General features: G+C 41.7%; 1 protein-coding gene across 1 annotated transcript; it reads left to right on the plus strand.

Annotated features, from left to right (window-relative positions):
• Positions 1-20,302: 20,302 nt before the first annotated feature.
• Positions 20,303-25,931, plus strand: LOC308102869 (protein unc-93 homolog A-like; the record flags this gene model as incomplete). Its single annotated transcript, XM_080452725.1, has 8 exons — positions 20,303-20,392; positions 21,028-21,209; positions 22,168-22,403; positions 23,039-23,167; positions 23,309-23,520; positions 23,670-23,805; positions 25,338-25,469; positions 25,612-25,931. 8 exons carry the CDS (start codon positions 20,303-20,305, stop codon positions 25,929-25,931), a joined length of 1,437 nt encoding a protein of 478 aa, XP_080308851.1.

Below are 25,931 nucleotides of genomic sequence, written 5' to 3' on the forward strand. Positions count from 1 at the left end.
CACACACACACACACACACACACACACACACACACCCAGGAGGACTGGTTGATAGTGTTGTATGCATTGTTCCTGGACAAAAGACCGGTGGTGACCAGTTAGTATTCATTTATGTATGAAAGAAAGAAACTATTTTCACAATAGACGAAGTGAGTCCATAGAATGCAGGTAGCGTAAGGGCAGTCATGTTAAAAACATCAACAGTGGTGGAAAAAGTACTGTGATGTTTTACTTAAGTAAAAGTATCAATACTGCAATGTAACCCTAACCCTTTATAAAAGTGAAGCTCACAACTTGTCTTTTGATTTCACTGTTTGAAACAGCTAGGCTTGAGTTGTAATGCATAACTGCAAGTTTGCCCTTTTCACTACTGGCTTACATGAAAGAAAAACCCAAATGGGTCCATTTGGTTTCATTAATGTCTTTTGTAAATGAAGTATTCAATAAAACGTCATAATAAAAAATAGCAGATCTACAAGCTCACAAGGCGGCGATGCGTTGTGAGCTTGTAGATCTGCTTTTTTTCTGATAAAATGCAGCTGATTTTAGCGTCATACCTTACATGAAAAATGTTGCTACAGTAACCTTGGTTGTAGTGTGTATTCATTCATTTGTAAACAGGGCAGTCATGTTAAAAACAGCAACAGTGGTGGGAAAAGTACTCGTACTAGTGTTGCCATGTATACTAATTACAGGCGACCTTGTTTTCTGTGAAGTTGCTTGTAAATGTAGGTAGTTGCTTGTTATTTGTTATTATTTTGTTGTGAGCTTGTAGATCGGTTATTGCCAAGTCGTCTATTATCAAATAGCCGATGCATATAGGTGTAAAGTGCTCATGTAGCCTAATAGTCACTTAAGTCTTTGGGCTTGTTTTCATTGACCTGGTTGCTTATTTTTCTCTCAAAATCTGGCAACCGTGTCATTGTTTAGACCAACGAAGAAGAAAATGGCGGAAGTGATCCTCTTTTCCAAGGCCCGTGTGAAAGACAGTATTATGTTGAGAAAATATAAAGTCATTACAGCACCATAACATGGTTAATAAATGTTATTTTGGGATGTACAATACATGAAAATTACGAGAGTAATAACGCGAATTGCGTCGATAACTAATGGGGAGCGGACGTTAGCGCGCTTGGCTAAAAACAGTTAGTTAGTAACATCATACAAGCTAACTATTAGCCAAATTCGGCTAGCGCTCGGAGGACTGCATAGTCCCCTAGCTTGGGAGGACGAGGCCGCCCGTTCAGAGTATGGGAAAGTATCCCATTGGCTTAAACGACAGCCAATGACGCAAATCTGGCGAATGCAAATGAATCTGTCGAATGCAAATTTATCTGTCGAATGCAAATTTGTACCGTGTCATTGTTTAGACCAACGAAGAAGAAAATGGCGGAAGTGATCCTCTTTTCCAAGGCCCGTGTGAAAGACAGTATTATGTTGAGAAAATATAAAGTCATTACAGCACCATAACATGGTTAATAAATTTTATTTTGGGATGTACAATACATGAAAATTACGAGAGTAATAACGCGAATTGCGTCGATAACTAATGGGGAGCGGACATTAGCGCGCTTGGCTAAAAACAGTTAGTTAGTAACATCATACAAGCTAACTATTAGCCAAATTCGGCTAGCGCTCGGAGGACTGCATAGTCCCCTAGCTTGGGAGGACGAGGCCGCCCGTTCAGAGTATGGGAAAGTATCCCATTGGCTTAAACGACAGCCAATGACGCAAATCTGGCGAATGCAAATGAATCTGTCGAATGCAAATTTATCTGTCGAATGCAAATTTGTCGAATGATGAGTCGTAGGTCTGCCTCTTCATAGACCCGCAGCTTTCGCTAAGCGGGTAAAAAAGGCACTTAAGTGGCATAGATTTCCCACAGTTCATAGCTAGTACCAGGCAAAAAATAAATAACTCTGCAAATCCTCATGATAAGCACCTTCTAGCCCTGTTTTCCTTCATTCTGTTCCTTTTCAAATGCTCCTGGGCCATTCGTGCAATAAAGGAAAGCACTTAAGCTGCCTACGTTTCCCACCGTCCTCAGCTACAGACGGGCAGACAGATAGGGCTGTAATTTGCCTGTCTAATTACCAGGCTATTTAAAGTAGTGTTTGTGGGGTGTGAAGGGCGGGGGGGGGCAGACTCAAGGCAACTCACATTATACTTAAATATGCACACACACACACACACACACACACACACACACACACACACACACACACACACACACACACACACACACACACACACACACACACACACACACACACACACACACACACACACACACACACACACACACACACACGCACGCACACACACACGCACGCACGCACACACACACACACACACACACACACACGCACACACACGCACACAAACACACGAACATGAACTCATGAACTACATGAATGCCCTCAACTTTGGAGTAGGGTGCAAGCGTGAGTGAGTGCAGTAACATTTGCACATTTGCACACAACTCTGCACGCACACACACGCGCACGTGCACGCTAACACACACACACACACACACACACACAAGTGTACACACACACCGAGCAGGTGCCGGCAGCTGAACCGACAGAGCTAGGATAAAGCTGTCAGAGCCAGCACCAGCTTGGAGAAGAGGAGGAGAGGAGAGGAGAGAGACGAATGGAGAGGAGACAAAGGCAGAGTTGAATAATTCATCCAAGTTTTTCTGAAGGAACTTCCCTTTGTCATCTTCCTCTCTCTCTCTCTCTCTCTCTCTCTCTCTCTCTCTATCCCACCCCCCCTCTCTCTGACACACACACACACACACACACACACACACACACACACACACACACACACACACACACACACACACACACACACACACACACACACACACACACACACACACACACACACACACACACACTTTCTCTATTTCATCATAGCTTCTCAACATTCTTGATTCCAAGGCAATGTCCTTTAGCCCCAAACTGCAGTGCACGCACGCACGCACGCGCACGCACGCACAAAGCATGTTTAAGCTCTACTGTCATCACCTCTGCCTAAATCTGTTTCTTTCTCCCACCTGCCTCTCCAATGGCAAGGAGGGATGGAAGAAAAGAGCACCTCCACTTTTATTTTTAGCCATGCTAGTGGCTTTAACCCCTTAAGACCGGCAAAGCATCTGTGGCATTTTAGCTTTTTGTTGCACCTTCATCCTCTGATAGTGAACCCTAAAGATGTTGGTGATCCCGTGGCTTTTCCTCCTTTCCTTTAGGCCAAAATGTCCACTTTAACATGATATCTCAAAATTGAATGGGTGGATTGCCATGAAACTAGCTGAGCACATTCATGCTCCATGGAGGATGAACCTAACCATTTGAGTGACCCATGACCTTTCATCCAGCACCACCCCCTGCAAGCCAAAAGTCCAACTGTTCATACTAGAGATATAATAGTCAGATGGCAGAATTAACTTGAATGATTTTAGGTCATTAACACAGGAAAGTCACTGATTAGTCTGTGTCATCGTATATATTGGTACCTACATACATCCTCCCATTCCTGGAACTGACACTTTATTGGCAGCCGGAAATCCTATTGCTTTCTATGGTCTGCATTGTCTTTCTGCAAACATTTGCCCATATGTATTTACTGTGCTGCTTGCTGTGGATGAAGAACTGGTTGGAAACCAGCACAGATCTCTAGTTTGAAATGTATGTTTCATATAACTGTATCAGTAAACTTTAAATGTTTATTTGTGATTAAATGCAGTGAATGGTGTATAACTGAATTAATCATAGGATCAGAGCTACAAAATTACGATGCTTTGATTGACCCAGTGGTTATTACAGCTTTATTGAACTTAGTTTTTCTGTAAACTTAAAATCTAGAAATCTGGCTTCAAAGTTTTGACATTGATTTCCTCAACAAATAACACACTTATGAAACAAGACAGGGTCTTGCCCAAATATAGAGGGACAGCGGGATGGTGGATCTGAGGTTATGAATTCCTAAAATGTAAAAGATATTCAGGGATTTACTTCCCTGGCCTACTGGCAGCGCTCACATGAAATTTGCCGCTGACCGGTCCAGTGGTTTGCAAGATTAACTGAGCTAAACACACACACACACACACACACACACACACACACACACACACACACACACACACACACACACACACACACACACACACACACACACACACACACACACCCATTTGAAATATTTATTTATGTCCACATAATAAGAAGTACAGGATGTACAAAGGACATAAACACTGCCAGTGCAGTCAGATGAAGGGAAAACAGTTAGTTACAAAGCGCATGTAAAGCAGAGCAACGTTACATACAAAACAAAAGATGGCATACTTGTCAAACACTTTGGTTAGGAAGGCTTCCTCTAAGCTGTAATCAAAAGAACACACACACACACACACACACACACACACACACACACACACACACACACACACACACACACACACACACACACACACACACACACACACACACACACACACACACACACACACACACACACACACCCTCCCTCCCTCCCTCCCTCCCTCCCTCTCTGCTCTGCTCTGCTGTGTTTGAGCTCACAGGATCATGTGTATGTGTTAGGTGCTGTGTGGCATTTGGCTAAATAAAGCCAGTTAGTGTTGGGGTCAGCATCTCTGGACTATTTGTGCATTGTCCAGCTGGGGGATAGCGGCAGAAAATGCCCTGTGAATCCCCGACTACATCAGCAAAAAACAGTCATGTGTTGGGACTTGCTGCCGTAACTGAGGAAAGAAAAATGTACTACAGACAGGAAACAAGCAGACAAGGACATTTTACATGTATAATTTACCCAATATAAACCCAAACAGAGTGACAGATGCAGGCATGAATAACACATGAGCTCATTCATGGTTATGTCTTAGGACAGGATGGGTATAATCTACTCCAACCACTAATGATGAATGCTCACAACCTTGACAGCGTCTTGCTAAAATAATAACTTAGGTCATTGTGGCTAGCACAGGGTAACACCTAAATATAACAAGGTAACAGCTAAAAGCCAGAAAAAACACCAGCTGCTAAAAGCAAACTTTAAAAAAGAAACAGAAAGAAAAACTGATTTAACTAGAAATGTGCATTCAGTCAGTAGAGGGCAAATCTCCACCAGGAGACATGCCCTAAGGCCTAATTATAATAATCGCCTTGTATGTAGTGAAATGCCTACATACAGCCATGACAGTAGCCTCTCCTCATTGGATATAATTGGTATTCCGAACTGAAAATGTATTTCCTATTTACTAAAGAGCTGGAGAGTTGGGGGGAGACCTGATACTAAACATACACTCTACAGCAATGATTGCTATTGGAATATATTGCTATTTTCCACTTATTAAAAAAAATAAAAAATCACTTACACCACCTTCAATGATAATAGTTTATTCCCCATTCCTTTGGGTCTCTGTACATTTATACATATCTTATATTAAAATTGCCTAGAGGGTCTACTCTAGAGGGTCAACCGACCGACGGTGGGTGGACGGACGGACATCACAAACGTAACATGCTGACCTGTGAGGCGCACCGTTGCTCCGCCCCCTCTGTGTTCCTATTGGCTGGGCTTTAAACAGCTAACTCCAGTTCCCAGCATGCTAAACGCCCCAAACTTGGTAGGTGCTCTTAGACGGCTGATAGAGTTAATCTCTTATCTTAATTATCATAATGTGTCTAGGGTCCATTAACCTGGTTAAAATGTCCTAGTAATAATGGTATTATATGGGCCTAAATCATTCATGTTAAGTATTGCTTCTGTACTTCCAGTCTCTGTGTCTACGCAAGCCAAGGTCAAACTAGCTGCAGGCTTTTTCTGTGGCTATCTATGTTTTGAGAACACTATATCGGTGTTCTTTTCCACGCTTTTCCATGTCACCAAATCACCACTGACCAGTGACAGGTCAGCCGATGTCAACGTGTTGACCCAGACATGGGGACGCTGTTTTTCCTTAGATAAACTGTCACACCATCATCATCATCTTCATCATCTACCATCCTCATCTTCATCATCTTCATCTGACGACAACTAGCATCATCGCTCTCCACCAATGGCAGGATTACACCTCCGACAGCTGGACGATTGATCTGTCATCCTATGATGTCATATGTTTATGTTACTGGACACTGTTAAAGCCTAGTGCTTTCTCTGTTAAACTACAGAGAGACGGACGACCGATGATGCGTTAATACCTGTGACACTGTAACCTTCTATTTTCTCTCTGCCTGAATACAAAGATGTTTCTTTGCACCCATGGCTGCCTCTTCTGAGTCTGTTTTTTTTCCTTATTGCCTCGTTATACAAGTATCTGTACTTTGTGTGGGTCATAGGGAGAAAACAACTCTATTAACGGCCAATAGGGACAGGCTATAATTGCTTAAGCCCCTCCCCCCTGTGTTCCTATTGGCTGGGTTAAAGGCCCCAAACTTGGTGGGTGCTCTTAAACGGCCAATAGGGACAGGCTGTAATTGCTTAAGTCCTAACCCCTCTGTGTTCCTATTGGCTGGGCATTAAACAGCCATAACTCCAGTTCCCAGCATGCTAAATGCCCCAAACTTGTTAGGTGCTCTTAGACGGCCAATAGACCATATTCACACGGCGGCCATATTGGAATTTAACATTGAAAGTGCCACCCCGTTGCCGTGGAAACGGGGTGGCACTTCATTGACTTAATAGCAACATGGCCGCCGTGTGAATATGGTCTATAGGGATGGGCTGTAGTTGCTTAAGTCCCACCCCCTCTGTGTTCCTATTGGCTGGGCTTTAAAATGCCATAACTCCAGTTCCCTGGCCCCAAACCTGGTGGGTGCTCTTAGACGGTGACCAATCTAGTTATGTTAAATGTGTCCTACGCATTTACACATCTTAATTATTAGGAGCAGTCGGTACTTTTAATACAGCGCCCGTGGTACAGTTGGGGGTTAAGCGTCTTGATCAGTGATACTTCAACAACAGGCAAACCAGGGACCTTTTGATTCCCATTCCTAATCGGTGGGCTCAATTTCTTGAGAGACACTAGTTAAATATGTAGCTGGGACTTTTTTTAACCAGTATAAATCTTTTATACTGGTTGAAACTTGAAATATTAAACATTTAAATATTTTATCTCATGCTAACTAGGCTATATTGCTCCACTTGCTTGCACAGATTAACTGAGTGACCTGTAGCAGTACACCTAGTATATATGTTACAGTATGATTGGAGAACCAGTACGATTGAAGAAGGCTCGCTCGTTTTTACCACCCACCCAGCAATTCTGTAGAAGCAACACTAGAGGGAGCCACAAGCCAGGCTTGTGCACAAGCATATATTGCCGCGACCACACACACACGTGCGCGCGTGTGTGACCGGCTTCGAGTGCTATCAATGCATTGAATGGGGAAATAGGCGAGTTTATTAGACCTTTCAATGGGCGAAATAGGCTACTACCTACCCGCGATTTATCAGACCATTCATTCAGGAGCTACTGACCTACTTGGAGGCGGAGCAGTCCGCACAACAATATTTACGATTCTGTGCCTATCGGTACATAACTCAAACGGCGCTGAGTAGGCACAGGCGAACGTCACACCGTTCAGGACGGCAACTCGGTCGCCTTAGCTCCCTCTGTGGTCCTTCACGGGGTGACAGTTCGCCTGTGACTGCGCGCCTCCGTCAGGGTCCAAAACCAAAAGCGAAACCTAAACTGAACTATTAAGTCATGTCAGTTGGTAGGTTAGTATGTCTTGATAACACCCAATGAATGGTCTGATAAATCGTGGGTAGGTAAGTAGGTCGCCTATTTCGCCCATTCAAAGGTCTAATAAACTCGCCTATTTCCCCATTCAATGCAGATAGCATTCGAATCAGGTGGACTGTTAAGATACTTTTATTGTGTTCTGCTGGCTTTTGTTTTAGTTTCTCCCTGACACACACACACACACACACACACACACACACACACACACACACACACACACACACACACACACTCCTCCTCGCGAGCCTCGCTAATAAACCCTGTCTCGAAAAGCCCCGCATCGCCCCGAAGCCCCGTGCCTAAAAACGAGCGCTCTGTCTTCAATCGTACTGGTTCTCCAAACGTACTGTGACATATACACTGCAGTGACATATGACACTTACTTAACTGGAGCGCCAGTGCAGCATCATGAATGCCACAGCGGCACAAATATGATGTGAAGCTCGGCTAATCAGTTAAGCAGACTTGTCGGGTTGGCCAATTAGGGAAGCCGGTTCCCACGCCGGCACTGCACAAACCCCCAGATCAAGATCGAGTTATGCCCGGGACAGAGAGGAAGACAGATTATTATTAGGGCATGCCTCCTAGCCGAGGCTCTACGGAGCGTACTTTTCTAGTTAAGTTTTAGGTCAAAAATGTCAAAGGTCAAGGTCACAATTGAGAAACATTCAACAAGAGATGTTGGTGCCGGCAGGGTTCTCACCCCCAGGTGCAACTACAAAAGGCAGTTCCTGTAGAAACTGCATGGGCTCGCTGAAAACACAAGTATATTATGTAGATTAGAAAATGTATTTAAGCAGAATGTACTGTACATTTGAAGGTCATTATAATATGATAACATTTTGTCTACTCCATCTATGTCTCAGAGGAGGGCTGTGGACAGTTCAGAAACCCGCCCACCAGTGACATCATCGATGGGGAATACAAGCTAATAGAAACTGCAGGCTTTCTTTTCCTGCAAAGTCAGCGTGCTATAATGGAAGCCATTGTTCTTGCAATAAAATCAAAACAAAAAAGTTGACATTTTGTTGGGAAAAAAACCCTGCCTAATGATGAGGCGGGTTTCTGAAGTGTCCACAGCCCTCCTATGAAAGACACAGACCCAGTAGAAAATAATTGTACCATTTTGTCATGAGCTTTAGTGAGGACCAATTAAATGAAGACAGGTTGAAAATGGGTGAAGTCGTCCTTTAATAGAACAGGGCTTTAGCAATTAGAGCCCATCCCTATTGGCCCCATAAGACCACCCACCACGTTTGGCGTCCAGGGACGCAGGAGGGGCGGGGGGGTTTGAACAAACTCAGTTCCAGGATATCCCCTCCACTTTTGGGATGAAGAAAAAAGAAAAAGAAAAAACCTCCGACATCTACACTTCATGGAATTAACCGAATTAACCGAAATAAAGTAGCAAAAACCCCCACAAACCCGGAAAAAACAAAATAAAATCGCGCACGCTCATGCATGCGTCCCCATCGGTTCTAAAATGCCTTCTGCGTCCCTGTTGGCGCCTGTACCATGCTGCGAAGTGGAGTTATGGCTGTTTAAACCCCAGCCAATAGGAAGACAGAGGGGGCAGGGCTTTTAGCAATTACAGCCTGTCCCTATTGGCCGTCTAAGTCCACACACCAAGTTTGGAGCCTGTGGCATGCTGCAAACTCGAGTTATGGCTGTCATTAAGACCGGAAAAGCCTATACATTGTTAGCCTAGAAACCAGACGAATCTGCCACAGCTACAGGGCAGATTGGTCTAGCACTCCTCGGTTTGAATTGCATTTCACTCACCCTAGATTGGGTGACCAATCAGAGCCCACTATTCAAAGTGGGATTTTTGTTGTTGACGTATGAACCTGTTTGTAACCGCCCCTTGGAAAAGAATCTTCCACACCGAAGGCACCAAGGCAGAACTGCCAGTCAAAGCGAAGAGTGGCCAATCACATTCATTTCATTTCATTTCAAACCTTTATTTATTCTCGAAAGACATTGAGGTTGCCCTCATTTGCAGTGTACACTTTACAGTACAATTTCATTTTCACATCAATATTGACATCAAAAACAAGACAGAACAGAAACAAAATGAAACAAACTTTCCCTATCGTGTGATACAACACAATTTAAAAGCAATTGCAGACAGTGGGTAGGCCTGCAATCAAGGATTTAAATTGTCCGCAGCGCGTCCTTGCCAGACATGCTTGCAGAGACTCTTGGGTAAGGAAGTCAAAGATGTTGGCTGACATGTTATTTGTGTACAAAGTGGCTACTGATACCCCAAACTACATAGTGCTGCTTTAAATGCTGAAAATATTGCATATTCACTCTTCTTCCTATCATGTACGAAATTAATTAGTCTGATGACAGTATCCCATTGAAATGCTAGTCCATGCTTGCAGCCTTGCACCTCATAAAGTTTTTATAAAGACTCTGCTTTTTAAAAAAAGAATCAGGCTACTGTTTATTTACTCAAACTTGCGGATACCCCTGACTTAAGTTGCAACTGCCAAGTTTACCAACCTTAATTAAGTAGATGGAAATTACACAGAGTTGAAGAAGACTTATACATCTAACTATCTCTCCAGAATATTAATTCTGTAGAAATACAGTTATGCTTAAAAAAAACACTCCTGGTATCATGCTTATTTAATCTCTTCACTCTCCTATTTGAATAAAGGAGCACAAAAATTATAATCTTAAGAATATGTAGTGCTGTAACATTAATGCATGTATACGCTGACAATGATATGAACAATGCACAAACACCAACAGGCATCAACACAGTTCCATCCGTCCCACATAATATCCTGTTGTCACAATGCATGTCAAAGAATATGATTAACATGCATAGCCTTTCCAAAGTACACATTGTAAATACAAATAATTATCTTAGGCTGGTGTGAGTTATGGTGTTATGGATACATAGCCACTGCTCTATCATTCTTGAGTAAACACAAAAGTGGTGGGAAAATTCTGCTTGTTGAGTTGCATGCCTTGTAATTTCTTACCACATAAATGGTACAGTAAATGGTGGATTTAAATAGCGCATTTTTTCCAAAGCGCTTTACATTGTACATTATATTCACAACACACTTACACACTGACGGCGGGGGAAGCTATGCGAGCAAGGCACCAACCTGCTCATCGGGAGGAGTTATAGGGCTTAAGTTTCTTGCTCAAGGAAACTTCAGCATGTATCCAGCAGGAGGAGACAGGGATTGAACCAGGAACCTTCAGATTCCCAAGCGGTCGCTCTACCCCCTGAGCCAATGCTGCCCAATAGCTGAAATTACATGAATGCATGTTTGACATGTGTGTGGTATAAATAAAAAAATATATAACCCTAAATAAGGTAACACTAATATTACATTGACAACATGTTTGTGACCCCTATGCATATGGATTATCTCCATCTTTTAGGTCAAGCTTTTTTCAGCCTTTATTTATTTTGGGGTACTTTTTAAGTGGCTAAACACTAGTGATGGGGATGAAATGGGTGACATGAACAAGCAGTTCATAGCTAGAATCTTTTAGTGGTTTCTGTTCTCTCCAACACACTAGCCACTAACCCAGCCCAGCACCTACAGTATACACTATAATTGTAGTGTTCTTAGGGAGTGTAGGGAACTGTCACTAAACACACCAAAGTAAACCGCAGCCAATGAAGACAGAGTCGAAGTAAGATTTGACCATTTACTGTTGCTCTTCCTCATTAACCTCACGGTGATAACTGCAAAATAATAAACAATACAAAATATTCAGTGTCTGTGTTCTTAATTGACAGCATTGCGAACATTTCACAGTGAAAAAGAACAGGTGAGTAGCAAAATCACACACACTTCAAAGTAATTAGCAAGATGACATACACCTGTGCACTAGGCTACTGTCTACGCTCTACAGACAGCAGCAAACATGGTTCAAGAATTAACTTTCCCAAATTCTAAATAAACATTCACAAAACATCACAAAAAGGGTCACAGAAAGTTACAATAACTGCAATCAGCAATACAACTTACGACATAGCGTCTAAAATACTTCCAAGTGGGTTAGATGGGTTTTAAGGCTCACAGGTCCCGGCTCACAGCTCTGGGACAGGTCTGTTTTCAAAATAGAATTCACTGGTACACACCTTCACAATAAAGTAGTTACAAGCCTTTCTATTGTTAATAGAAATACTAACATGCTGCATAGAATTGCTTCAAGTAGAAAATAAACAGAACAATTGAACATTTGCCTTAAGGCAACACAATAACCTCACATCTCTCTGTGCTCCTTTTCTCCACTCTAGCTGCCATCTGCTGTGTGCATCTAACTACATTTTCTTTTGTTTCTTTAATTTAATTAATAGTGGAATAAAACACTTTTCTTGTATCCACCCTGTTGGTTGTCTGGCTGGGTTCCTAAAACACAGACTCCTGTCTTCCTTTCCCAGAGGATTTCACCTCTGCAGAGCATATGTTTGAGATTCCATCAAGGATTTGCGGGAGATGGCAATGGGAGGTGGGGATTGAGGAACACACTGGTGAATAAGAGGAGGCGGTGGAGGAGTGGAGGCGAGAGTGGATAGAAGAAGAGTAAGAAAGAGACCAGGATGGTTGAAGAGTGTGAAGGACAAGAGAGGGAGAGATCAGTGTTTGCCAAACATAGGGTCTTGTGTTTGGTTTTTTTGGTGCTACATTTGTTGTTTTTCAGACAGCTTTTCAAAATATTTTCAGAAATACGTTGTTTTAAACAAATTCAAAGGGCTTAATTGGTTAATTCATAATGTATTTTTGTAAATGTGGGTTCAGGGGAGACACAAATTGTATTTTTTAGTCTCGAGCTGAAAAAGGTTGGGACCCCTGCCTTAAATAAAGGGAGAGGGAGAAAACAGATGTGTCTGTTTTAGTGAAAACAGACTACTGATTTGTATTCATCTCTCCTGATTGTTGTTTTTGTTTTGTATATGTCCTAATAGTGCAGTTGGTAAGGAACTACATTTGAGATGGACCTGAGAGCCAGGTCTAAGAAAAATACTTCCACATGCCAAAGAACTGGTGATGTGGCAGCTGGAAATAGAGATGCTGTAGTGAGTCTCAGAAGGAAAAACATCCTTGCATCCACTGATGATGACCAAAAGGTGGACCAGTTAAACCTCCCTGTGCCCACAGTACCATACTGCACTAAAATGAATACAAGCACAAGTCCGTACCTTGTACTCCCAACTACATCCTGGAAGCTGGATATAGAGTCGGGTGAGTCGACTAGATGTAAGTGAAAGAGGTCAAATGTAGCAGGAGACTCAACTGGAGGAGAAGGTAAATATCTTGTTTCAATTACAGTACATGTCACCCCAGAGTGGATTTGTGATTAAAAGAGAACTGTGACTCTACTTACAGTTTGAAAAGCATCAGGAGAACTCACCTTTTAAGCTGTAGTGTCTGTAGAGTGATTGAGGCATCATAGGAAAAGAAACATGTGTATCCAGAAGCCAGGCCCAGGAGTCTTGATATTGGTCGGAGTTGGGAGGGGAACGCAGGCTGCTCTTTTATGTTGTAGACTCTAAAATGTAGAGGGACACGTGAAATGTGAAACATTACTGCCTTAATAAATGTCTTTATAAATATACATAGGTATACATTTACTATAAACAATTGTATCTATGTCTTAGGATGATGCTGAATAAAGGTTGGGTTCAAGCTTTTTTTGTGGTGTGAAAAATATGTAATGGATACATTTACTTACTAAATAGCATTTGTGAGATTTAAATATTTAACTAGCCTACATACAGTATGTACGTATCGTATATTTATCTTTAGGATGATGTTCATCAAAATGTCAGAAATGACAGATGCTGTGACCTCAGCTTTTCCAGGGAGTGTGTGATTCTGGCCACAGCTTCACCAAACCCCATCATGTGATTTCTTACATCAAGCCCTTCCTGACATTTTCAACAACTTGAACCGAAGCATCCCTATTCAACATTCAGCTAAAAGGGGGGGGGGGGGGGGCTTGTATAGACCCCCGGGGGACTTTGATCAACTAAATAAATAGGGTTTAAGTGATTCATTACTGTCTACTTTGCCATATCATTTTGAATTGTAAAAATAAATGGAAAAGAAGAAGAAGAAGAATTAAATTCTAGCTCTACTATATACAGTACTAATCTGGTGTGAATGAGCAATAAGGTTAATCCTGTATGTTTTAATGGTGGGATGAGCAATCTATAATGCATTGACAATAGGGTGAGGGTCGCAATGGCCACTGCCATAGAATGTTACAAAACACATTTTCTATCCCAAGTTCCTAGTTCTGTGGTCTAGGTGTAAGGTGTGAGAGCTGACTCACATATTTCTCTCTCAGAAGTTACTCAGAGTTCACCACGCACGCACGCACGCACGCACGCACGCACGCATGCACGCACGCACGCACGCACATTTGATTTTAACTCAGATGGAAAAGCTGGTGCTTATGCAACTCTTTCTGCTGAGAGATCAAAGAGGGTTTTAATGCTTGTGAGAAAAGAAAATGTATATGACATTAATTCTAAATCCACACCCTAGGGCGGAAGTAGCCATGCAGTTATTGTGGTAGCTTTAATGTCCAACATCCAGTCTATAAAGTATTTTTTCCTCCACTTTTCTTAGTTTGGAAGAATACACACAGTCATAAGAACACACAGTTAGAACATGAGATATAAATTATTTGGACATTTTTGTCCCACAAATAGAAACACTCTCCGTTGCGTCATAAACCAGAAGTCTTCAAATCAATTATCTCCATACGCAGGTACTTTATATAAAAGAATAGGATAAACTATTGTCCTGACTGGCCACTCCTGTCTCTCTCTGTTTGTTACATAATGATTCATGCCTCCAAACTTGATTTGGAATATTGGTCCAATCCATTTTAAATGTGCTACAGTTATGGGATGGTGCACTGAACTGATAGATACATCAAAATAATTATGATGAATGGAAATGGAAAGCAGCCTATTTTCGCTTACTATTTTAGAGTTTAGTCACATAAGCATAAAACATACTTGAATCCTGCATCATAAGACTGAGACAGCCATATCATATGCATGTCATAACAGTGACAAGGCAAGGCAGTTTATTGAATCAGTGACAATACTCACTGTGACAGGAGAGCTGTCACAAAGCATTTGATAATCTCACATTTTACTAATAATTTGAACTCTATTTAGCATTTATTTTATGACAGATGTCATGACTGGAGATACCAAAAAACATGAGCAGGTGAAAAGTAAGGGTGAGCTTCTTCCAGTTCTGTACAATTAAAAAATTATGTTTCACCATGGTACTCAACTAAGTTCCTCTAAGAAGAAGAGTTGAGCCAAAATTACTAAATAAAAATCCAAAGAAACCAGCACCCAACCAAATCACTTAGCAGTAGCTAGCTATACTGAAACTAAACTCAAAATGATGGAAACAAAATACATGAAATGTCAAGCAAGAGAAAAAAAGATGAGAGATAATTTATTATTCTGAAGAATACTGAAGATTGAAGGCTCATATACGTGTACATAATAACAATAAGGAATGAGTTTCTGGGCCACATGGAGAAAGCAGATTGTTTTGGTAGGTTTCCAACGAGACTATTTTAAACCAATCGGAAATGTTACTCTGCCAGGGCAAAAGTCTTGGGAATGAGAAAATGCTGAGTGGGCATTTGTGGTACTAGGGAATAATTCAATAGCCTTGCTCTCCAGTTCCCAGACAAACACACACGAGGGCTGTGCCACCCAAATGAGTGCTAAGGGATGATCACTTGATCCCAGGCAGCCACTCTGCATTAGAGCCCGACCAATGCCAGATTTTGGGGTCCAATGCTGATCCTGGTTATAGAGTCTTAGACCTTGTGCCAGGTATTAGCAACTCAAACAGTATGGCTGATCTTCTAGAATGTATCTATAAATCCCATTGTGATTGAGCCAACACAACTACTCAACTACTCAATACCATCACAACATCAACACAACTACACAACACTAACACATCAACATAAATACCCAGCATCAACAAACATCTTGAGACTTGCGGTTATAGGGTCATCGCACAATAAGGTCCACCACTGGGACCTTATTGACATTTTATTTCTTGCTGGCCAGCCTCCACAAGACATTATATGAGGACAACTTAGATTGAATACTTTACCATCAACCAGGGAACCCATTTGGTATTTTCTTTGTTTCGTTGTGGGCAAGCTAATTTCAATTCCTGAATAAAAGGAAATCAGGCTTGGCAGTGCCCCTTTATGCTAATATGCTTGCCTCCTGCTCTGGGGCCTGCCCCCTAGGAGAGCCCCTATTCAACTAAACAGCGATTCTGGTGACATATTTTCATTGCAAATTGAAACTATGTCTTGAGAGACGAGGTGTGTGTTAAGTCACACCATCCTCCTCTATTCCATAAGAAGGCCACATAAGTGTGGTGCTGATGAAGTAGGCTCCAACCTGGAGAAGCCCGGGGGTTGTTTGGGTCCTGTACTTCTTTTATTATCTTAAGTTAACACTGTTAAGAGTGCTTTGGCACTAGCCTGGAGCAAAGAAGGCTTCCATAAGAGAAGAGGAGGAAGCAAGCGTTTAGACAGACAGATAGATCGAAAGAAACAGGCAGGCAGGCAGGCAGGCAGGCAGGCAGGCAGGCAGGCAGGCAGGCAGGCAGGCAGGCAGGCAGGCAGGCAGGCAGGCAGACAGACAGACAGACAGACAGACAGACAGACAGACAGACAGACAGACAGACAGACAGACAGACAGACAGACAGACAGAAATCTACAAAGTAACTAGAGTTTTCAAATATTTGTATTGGAGTAAAAGTACAACATTTGCCTCTGAGATGTAGTGGAGTAGAAGTAAAAGAAAAGTATTGGAAATTGGAAATAAAATAAAGCACAAATACCTCAAAATTGTACTTGAGTACATGTAACTACTTAGTTACTTTCCACCACTGCATTTAATCAAATTACTCCAAACCAATAGACCTGGGCTGGGGCCTTGGGGGCCTTTGGGCCCTGGGGCTGGGGCACCACAAAGATATCAGGCTGAGAGGACACCCTGATGGCCAGCAGGCAGCGGAGTGGAAAAAAAGATAAGAAAAACACCTGCTCCATGTCTGCAGACACGACCCCTTCTCATATAAGCCAGTGTTTCTCAACCTCAGGCCGCGACCCCCCAGAATAATCATATTTGAACTGTACCCCCCCACTCTGACAAGCACAATATTGTGAAAATAGCAGATCTACAAGGCATTGTGAGCTTGCAGATCTGCTATTTTCAAAATTTTTGCCTCTTTATAATATTATTTGACAATTTGGCCAATGTTTCACCAGTTTTTATAGAATAGTTTGTTGATTACTTTCGATGCCGTAATGGTCTTATTTTTGGTTACAAGTCCTTAAATTGTCACTTCACTGTCATCTGGGGATCACCCCCAAAATCATGTGGGGACCCCCCTGGGGCTCCTGACCCACAGGCTGAGAACCACTGGCTTTGGGCACCCAAATGGCCAGCGGCGGAGTGGAAAACACCTGCTCCATGTCTATGCAGACGCGCCCCCTACGGTAAGCGACGTTGCAGAGAGGGCGGATACTAAGGTTGAGAGCGAAATGATCAGAAACCATTAACATATCTCTACTCCACCACCTCGCAAAAGCTCTAATAGGATACTTCTACTGGACTAGCAGCATTAGCTACACGTTGGACTTGACTTCACACTTGCCTTCACAGTTCAGGTCAGGTGCCTCACCTCCTAAAAACAGATGTTCCTCTTCATGCGAATTCATCAGCTATAGGAGTTCTTCAGAAGCAGTAGGTAGTCATGTTTGTCCCGTTAACTGTGTCCTGAAGGCAAGCATTAAATCGTCCAATGGGACGAAGGGAGGGGACAGACATGTCCCATCATACAGTGTACACAAGGGTCAAAAGTCACTATTTACATTTTCCTTCATAATTCACAGAATACTTTAACATATACCAGTCATATTTTGTTATAAGAAACATGTATATGTTCCCTAATTGATAGTACCATTTAAAGCTTTCACTAGTAAGGACAAGACTTAAGTTAACACTATATCCCAAATAAAAGCACATCACTAAGTAATATGTATAATTTAATTTTGTTACTTAAGATTTTTTTGTATAATTACAAAAAATATTTTTTTCAAATTTGTTTTTCAAATGTATATACAAGAAAAGTAAATGTATATTTACTTGGACATTTTGTGAAATATGTTCATTTACTAACATAAAAGTATGTAACACCAGACAAAATCTGCTTGCATTGTAACACATTGTTACAATAGACCCTGGTCACACTGTCTTACAATATTGCTCCTAATCGGCCAGCCATGAAATCCCATATCCTAGCTAGAAACACCTATACTAGCATAGGCTGCTAACGTTAATTTGTTACCAATAACATAGAGATACAATTCATCTAAATTTAAATTAGCTGTCATCCAAACTTTAGACAGCAGAAGGAAAATACTGTACATTTAACAAAATTACTTTTACACCTCAAAATCAGTTTTTGTTGAAAACTTCTGCTGAGATGAAATTATCATTCTACCCTTCCATAGGCAGAGAGGACCATACTGAGCATGTGCAGTAGAAGTCTCATCCCTCTAGCTTGTTTCTGATTAGAATGATTGAGTGTGTTACATTTGCCCCCTGTTACTCTTGACCCCAGTCTCCCTACTGTGAAATGTGTGTACACTGTACACAATTTGTCACTCAGACATTAGACATAGGCTACAATGGAAATGGTTGCAACATGGTTAAACCTTTTTTTCGGGGGCTACAGCCCGACCTAGAGCTACAAGCATAATGTAATTAAATGTAATTAATTACATTATGCTTTACGTGCACTTAGCCTGTTGGTCATTCACTTCTAAGTGAAATAAGGCTGGTGTGGGTGTGTCCTCTACTTATTCATTATGTGGACTCTGGTTCCCTCTGCTGGTCACTTGACAGAACACTTTATAAACAGTTGAGCCAAAGACTGCCATACAATTCTCATTCTTCTTTGGAACAATCACATCCATTGGCTTTATGACACTTCTGACTTAATTAGACTAAACTCCAGTGAAGACTTCCCTAGAAGGTTCTGCCCCCTGATTCTTTCAATTTCCACGAGAACACCCTGGTGGCTCCTGTTCCAAATCCCAAGAACCTGATTAACTTGTTTGTTGTTTACCTGGTGTCCAAGCCAAGTTACTTGGTACTGTAGCACTGCAGTCAAAATATTAGTTATTCACATCACCGGCTTCTGGTTGCGGTTCTGGTTGCTGCCTGCATCCCATGCACCCTAACCCTAACTACAAGGGAATATTGCTCACCTGTTACTTTTAATTTGTTAATTATACTTTGAACACTATGTATGTGACCATTTACGTTGTCATTTGTCGACTAGGGTTCGTGGCATTTACATAAATATACTGCACATCAGTACAGTCAGTATGTGCAATGTACAGTGAGGTAAAGAGTACAGTATCTGTACAAACAAGAGTCAATATCAATACGGTATTGTCCTTGGAATAGATGTTACTACAACAGATAGATAGAATAGATGTTAGAACAACCCATAGGAGGCTACGTCGAGAGAGGCTATCTTTTATTTGCTTCAGTACATGCCTATATGACCTGTGAGTATGTAAAAAAGAAATAAATCAATAAACAGAATGTTTATTATGCTCAGAGGACATCCGAACGGTCAGCAGGCAGCGGAGTGGAAAAAAGATAAGAAAAACACCTGCTCCATGTCTGCCTCGTATAAGCCGGTGGTTCTCAACCTTTTCAGGCCGTGACCCCCCAGAATAATCATATTTGAACTGTACCCCCCCACCCTGACAAGCACTTTGTAGGAGGTGAGACATTACATTTAGTTTGACTCGATTCTACAGATAAATATTGTGAAAATAGCAGATCTACAAGCTCTAAAATAAAAATAAAAAAAAGAGCGAGAGGCTAGCTAATGAATCTATCATGTCTCACTTATTGCATGTTCCAGTAATCCAACATTTCAGGTCTTTGCAGTACAATTTGCAGTACAATCTTATCAACACCTAATAAGACAAAATATTGTCAATGTAATCAACACATATTTGTCATCATGATAATCACATACATAAGTGTGTGTTGCTGTGTCTGATTTATTATTTGCAGAAATTGAATCATTTTCCAATCATCAAAATGGAAATAGGAAGAAAAGGATGGGAAATCTGAGACAGTGTAGGAGAGAGAAACTGTATGAAAACTTTGTGACAGTGTAGGAGAGACAGTTGGAAAGGTGAGAGGGAGACTGTAGGAGAGATAGCCAGCAGGAAAGCTGAGGGAGACAATATGTACTTTGAACCCAAATATGACTACAGTATATCAAAGACATGCTTGCTTCCGCCAGACAGAAGCTCCTTTGAATTGTACTTGGATTCACTCTGTGAATCTGATTTAGAATATACAGTTAATTTTTCTTATTATTACTATTAATATTATTTTATTTTTGTTAAAGGTGAAGTGCCTTGCGGATTAACAAAAAGCAGAAATGTTCAACCATAACTTAAAGAATGTGGTTGTGGTCTCCGTTGGATTTCTGTCACTGTTTACAGCTTATGGAAGCCTGCAAAGTCTACAGGTAAGTTCACAAGTTGACTCAAACAGATGGGTGGTTCATGCAGGCACAGCAGAGTTTAAGGTCATCTGTTGAACTACTGTATAGTCTAAAGTTGACAATGGCAACTCAAACACACGCAAACTGGCATCTACATTATTGTCTCAGTAATAAGACCAGTTTTTATTAACACCAGAGCATGAAAAGGTTATTTCGCAACTTTGTAACAGTGGCAAAAGTGTGCATATTGAGTCACATCCACAGTAAAATCTGGTGTTGATTTAACTCTGTGTGAAAAATCTGACAATTTCTATGAGAAAATAGAATTTACAGCCCTTCTTGTAAAATTGTTTTACTTAATAACCTTACCCCCTGCTTATTAACATATTTCTTTCTTACAAGACACCTTTTCAACATCTAAATCCTAATTATATTGCAGACCATACATTTTTGTTGCAAAATTTGGAAGCAATTTTTTTTGCGTATTAAGCAAGGACAATCCTCATCTTAATAAAACATTTTGTCATGGGCAGTCCAGTCAAATCAAAGACATGGGTCATCTCTCTCTAGTCTAGGCAAGGTATATCAAGTATAATTGCATTACATCAACAAATAAACTGTCACGGTTTCATCCATTATCTTGTGTCTCTCCTGTCCAGAGCAGTCTGAATGCGGAGCAGGGGATGGGGGTGGCATCTCTGAGCGTCATCTATGCCTCCATCATCGTCTCCTCCATGTTTCTGCCCCCCATAATGATCAAGAACCTCGGCTGTAAGTGGACCATCGTGGTCAGCATGGCCTGCTATGTCTCCTACTCCTTTGGAAACCTCTATCCTGGATGGTGAGAAACCAACCTCTGTCTGCCTGCCTGCCTGCCTGCCTGCCTGCCTGCCTGTCTGTCATCTATCCGTCTGTTCCTCTCTGTTCATCTGTCTGTCTGGCTGTCTCAATACCACAAAGACATTTTGTCCATGAATTAAAACAAGCACAAAATCATCTAGAAGGAAACTGCCAGGGAGCTTTCACTTAAAGGGCAGAAGTTACGTCACTAAAAGTACTAAGGAACTGTTAAAGGAGAATTCCGGACATTTTATGTGTTATCTTTGATGTCTCGTTACTCACCTACCGACGTAAAAAGTGGCTTGTGCTTGTTTCTTTCCAGAACCTGGCAACTCGGTGTTGCCAGGTTGAGAAACAAGCAACCAGTGTTAAATCGTTCGCCATTAACGGTAGCCTCTCAGGAACTTTCAGCGCATGTTTGACTATCATGAGACTCTACAATGACTAGTAGTAGAGAAAAAAATAACTTTGCATCGGTTATAATAGACGAATTTCCCTAACCCACGCGCTCCCATTATGACAACGGAGGGGGTTTAAAAAATGACGACAGGGGAATCTCTGGAAAAAAAGAACGCCACTTTTTACGTCGGTAGGTGAGTAACAAGACATCAAAGATAACACTTAAAATGTCCGGAATTCTCCTTTAAGATTATGTGTGTTCCCCAACATCCTCCCCACAGAAAATATCAAGCAAGCTCCCAAATCCTCATGGCCAACAACAAAAGATGTGAAGAACATGTCATGCTTTATTTGATGACTTCAAGAAGTCATTTAAGAAGCAGAAGAAGTATGGTCCTTTAAGCCTAAGTTGTACTTAACGCAACCATTGAAAATAATGTTTTTTCATCTAGCCATACAACCATGTGACAATAAATTAGCTTCAGAACGTAGGAGCAAAGAGGGCTAAAGGAACAAATAATCAAATTACAAGAATGGATGCCTGTCCTCTTCTCATACAGGTACACACTTATCCCTACCTCTGTGATCCTGGGTTTGGGCGGTTCACCTCTATGGTCGGCCACATGTGCCTACCTGACCATCTCTGGTAATCTACAGGCTGCCAAGGACGGCAGGAAGGGTGCCGATGTCATCAACCAATACTTTGGCATCTTCTTTTTCATCTTCCAGTCCGCTGGCATCTGGGGAAACCTCATGTCCTCTCTCATATTCCAACTGGACTCCAAAATAGGTGCACGTAAAATATGCTTAATTTATTAGCTATTAGTTTTAGATTTCAATTGCAGTTGATTCAGAATCCCATTCAGAAAAATGTAGTCCCAGATGGTAACATGTTACGAAGAATAATCACAAGTTATAACCACTCATTGGTGCGCTATGTTGTGGTTAGCGTCATAAGATTTTCTGGGTGAATCCTGCTGTTGAAGTAATGGCGTCAACTGTTAAAATGTCATGATTGGTTAAAATTGTGGATTAATCTTGTTGCTAATTAATAACAGGCAAACATGTTATATTGTTATGCCTTTGCCGGCGGTAGCCTAGGCTGGAGGCATTATGTTTCCGGTTGTCTGTCTGTCCATCCATCCATTTGTCCGTCCGTATGTATGTCTGTTCCAACTTTGTGAATGCATTATCTCAGGAACGCCTTGAAGGAATTTCATGACATTTGGCACAATTGTCCACTTAGACTCGAGGATGAACTGTTTAGAAGTAGGTGGCCAAAGGTCACTGACCTCACCAAATTTTATCTTCAAAGTCTAGGGTGCCGATAGCCCAGTGATTAAGGGGTGTACCATATAGGCTCTGATGCCTGGTTGGTGGAACCGGAGGCATACAACCGTTTTGACTAATTAAATGTATGTGGTTTTCCAGGCAACATCACGGAGGAACAGTTGGAGCTCTGTGGAGTGGTTGAATGTGACGTCCAGCCAAACGTCACCAGCATGAGCACCATCAAACCAGAACCAAAACTGGTCAGGACCCTGGTCGGAGCCTACATCGGTAACATCATGATCATTTTATGCTTTTTATTTTCTCTTTATTATTATTTTATTTATTTATTTTATAATGCTGGAAGTCATTCTATCGCCGAATAATTTTCTTTCTAATGATCCTCTCTCCCTGGGTTTGAAACTGCTCTAGGAGTCGGGGTGTTGGCCATGATCATTGTGGCGGTGTTTCTGGACAACATTGACCAGAGTCAGTCCAGGGAGTTCCGTGGGAACCGGGAGCCATTCTGCAGCACGTTCTTGGCCACGTTCCGCCTGCTCAGAGACCGCAGTCTCCTCCTCCTCATCCCTCTCACCATGTACAAAGGCTTTGAACAGAGCTTCCTCTCTAGCGAGTACACCAAGGTGAGGGGCTTGTTTCCTTATGATGTGGAAAATGTGAAAAACAGAGCAGTGATGTTTCCGAGGCTCGTTTAAAACCAAGAACATAGTCGTCATCATCATCATCATCATCACAACCAGCATGTATTTTAATCATTTTGTTTCCATTGTAGAACTTTGCCACTTGTGCACTGGGCATCCATTATGTTGGCTTTGTGATGATCTGCTATGGGGCTTGCAATTCAGTGTCTTCCATTGTCTTTGGGAAGTTGGCTATGTACACTGGCCGAGCTCCTCTCTTCTTCCTAGGTAAAATCCAAGTCCATGACCAGGGTCATATAAGATATACTTTTATCAGTGTAAACAAGGCAATCAGGTGGTAAGCCCTGCTATGTTTCAGCCGCATTTTAGCACCCTCTGGTGGACACATTTGCAGACGGCGTGACAGATATACCATAAACATACTGTAACAGACAAATGGAGAGCCTCTTTACAATAAGTTTGCACTAGTGCTTCGCGTGGCTCAAATAATCAAGGATACACCTGTAATTTATATTATTAACAGGATAATACAAAACGCCCTGGGGGCTTGAACTATTGTGGTCCATAAATATATAACTGTATAACAAATTAACTATGCGATAATTTACCAAGTGTGTGTGTGTGTGTGTGTGTGTGTGTGTGTGTGTATGTGTCACTGTGCTGTGGCTGGGGTATTGCTTAATCATTACCAATGCCCATATGCAAATGCAGTCTGTCAGTCTTTCCCGAGCATCCGACTTGGCGTGTGTATCTCTTATGGCCCTAAGGTGTGCCGTTGCGAATGGTTTCCGAAAAACCACAAATATCTATCTGACGGCCTGCGGGTCTGAAGAGAACGCACAAATTCTCTGTGTTTGGGAGATTGTAAGCATCAGCTCCCCCTGATTGGCCAACCCAAACGGATTGCAGAGTGTCACGTTTTTGCCGCTAAGTCAGTACAAGTCCCTGATTGGCTAACCTGACCCGTAGGCTTAAAGGGATATTTCACTTTCAAAAAAACTTTGGGTCATTTTATCGTCTACTCAGGCTTTTGTGAGCCCCCCAGACCGTTTTTAAGTTGCTTGATTCAGTATTTAGATATTTGATATAAATTTTATCTGACACGCCCCCTTCCTATACAAACCCACTATAACTTCAAACTCCATTTTTAACATGTTAGATTTATCGAAAAAACCCGTCCTTGGTTCTGGTGACCCACCCTGCCCTCCTAAAACGCGAGGGGGCCGTGTTTTTTTGATAACTTTTTTCATGTATTTTATTTAATTTTTTTATTGTATTTAATCTTTTTCATTTTCCAAAAAAAAAATTAAAAATAAATGAAAAAAGTTATCGAAAAAAACACGGCCCCCTCGCGTATCAGGAGGGCAGGGTGAGTCACCAGAACCAAGGACGGGTGTTTTTGATGAATCTAACATGTTAAAAATGGAGTTTGAAGTTATAATGGGTTTGTATAGGAAGGGGGCATGTCTGATTAAATGAATATCAAATATCTAAAAACTGAATCAAGTAACTTAAAAACGGTCTGGGGGGTTCACAAAAGCCTGTGTAGACGATAAAATGACCCAAAGTTTTTTTGAAAGTGAAATATCCCTTTAACTGATTGGCAGAGTGTCGCGTAACTTTTGTTTTGCATAGCCAATATAACTAAAACGACTTGCATCCTTCATTTTCATCTCTCACCAAGGCTGGGGAGAAATTGAAAGAATATCTAGCTTTATTTTAGTTAATACTTCTGATCTGAATCACTCACCAACATTCAATGAGCAATGGTTTCTAATCCCACGTCTCTCCATTTGCAGCTGCCATGATCAACTTCTCCTGCATCATAGCCATGCTGTACTGGAGGCCTCATCCCGACCAGCTGCCCGTCTTCTTTGTGTTTCCTGGTCTGTGGGGCGTGGCAGACGCTGTGTGGCAAACACAGACCAACTGTGAGAATAGAATGGTTTTAATTAGATCCCATATTATGTTTTTAGTTTAATTTGAGATATACTTTGGAAATATTGAATGATGAACCTGAAGTAATGCTCGCTCTTTCTTTCTCTTTCTTTCTTTCCTTCCTTCGTTCTTCAGCTATCTATGGGGTGCTCTTCCCTCGAGACAAAGAGGCAGCATTTGCCAACTCAAAAATGTGGGAAGCCCTGAGTGCCGTTATCTCCTTTACCTACAGCACCTTCATTTGTCTAGAAACCAAGCTGTACATCCTTCTGGCTGTCCTGCTGCTCACCATGGTCACGTACCCCATCGTGGAGTACTGGGAATACAAGAACCCCACGATGCCCATCGAAGCGTTAACCTGCGAGAACTCCGTCCATGAGAACTCTGACCATGAGAATAAAAGGCCTACCATGATACTTCTGACCAGTCAGAAGTGTCAGGCAAGCACATCATAG

The sequence above is a fragment of the Gymnoscopelus braueri genome (genome assembly GCF_963280865.1).
Source record: "Gymnoscopelus braueri genome assembly, chromosome: 16".
In the NCBI taxonomy this organism is placed as follows: Eukaryota; Metazoa; Chordata; class Actinopteri; order Myctophiformes; family Myctophidae; genus Gymnoscopelus; species Gymnoscopelus braueri.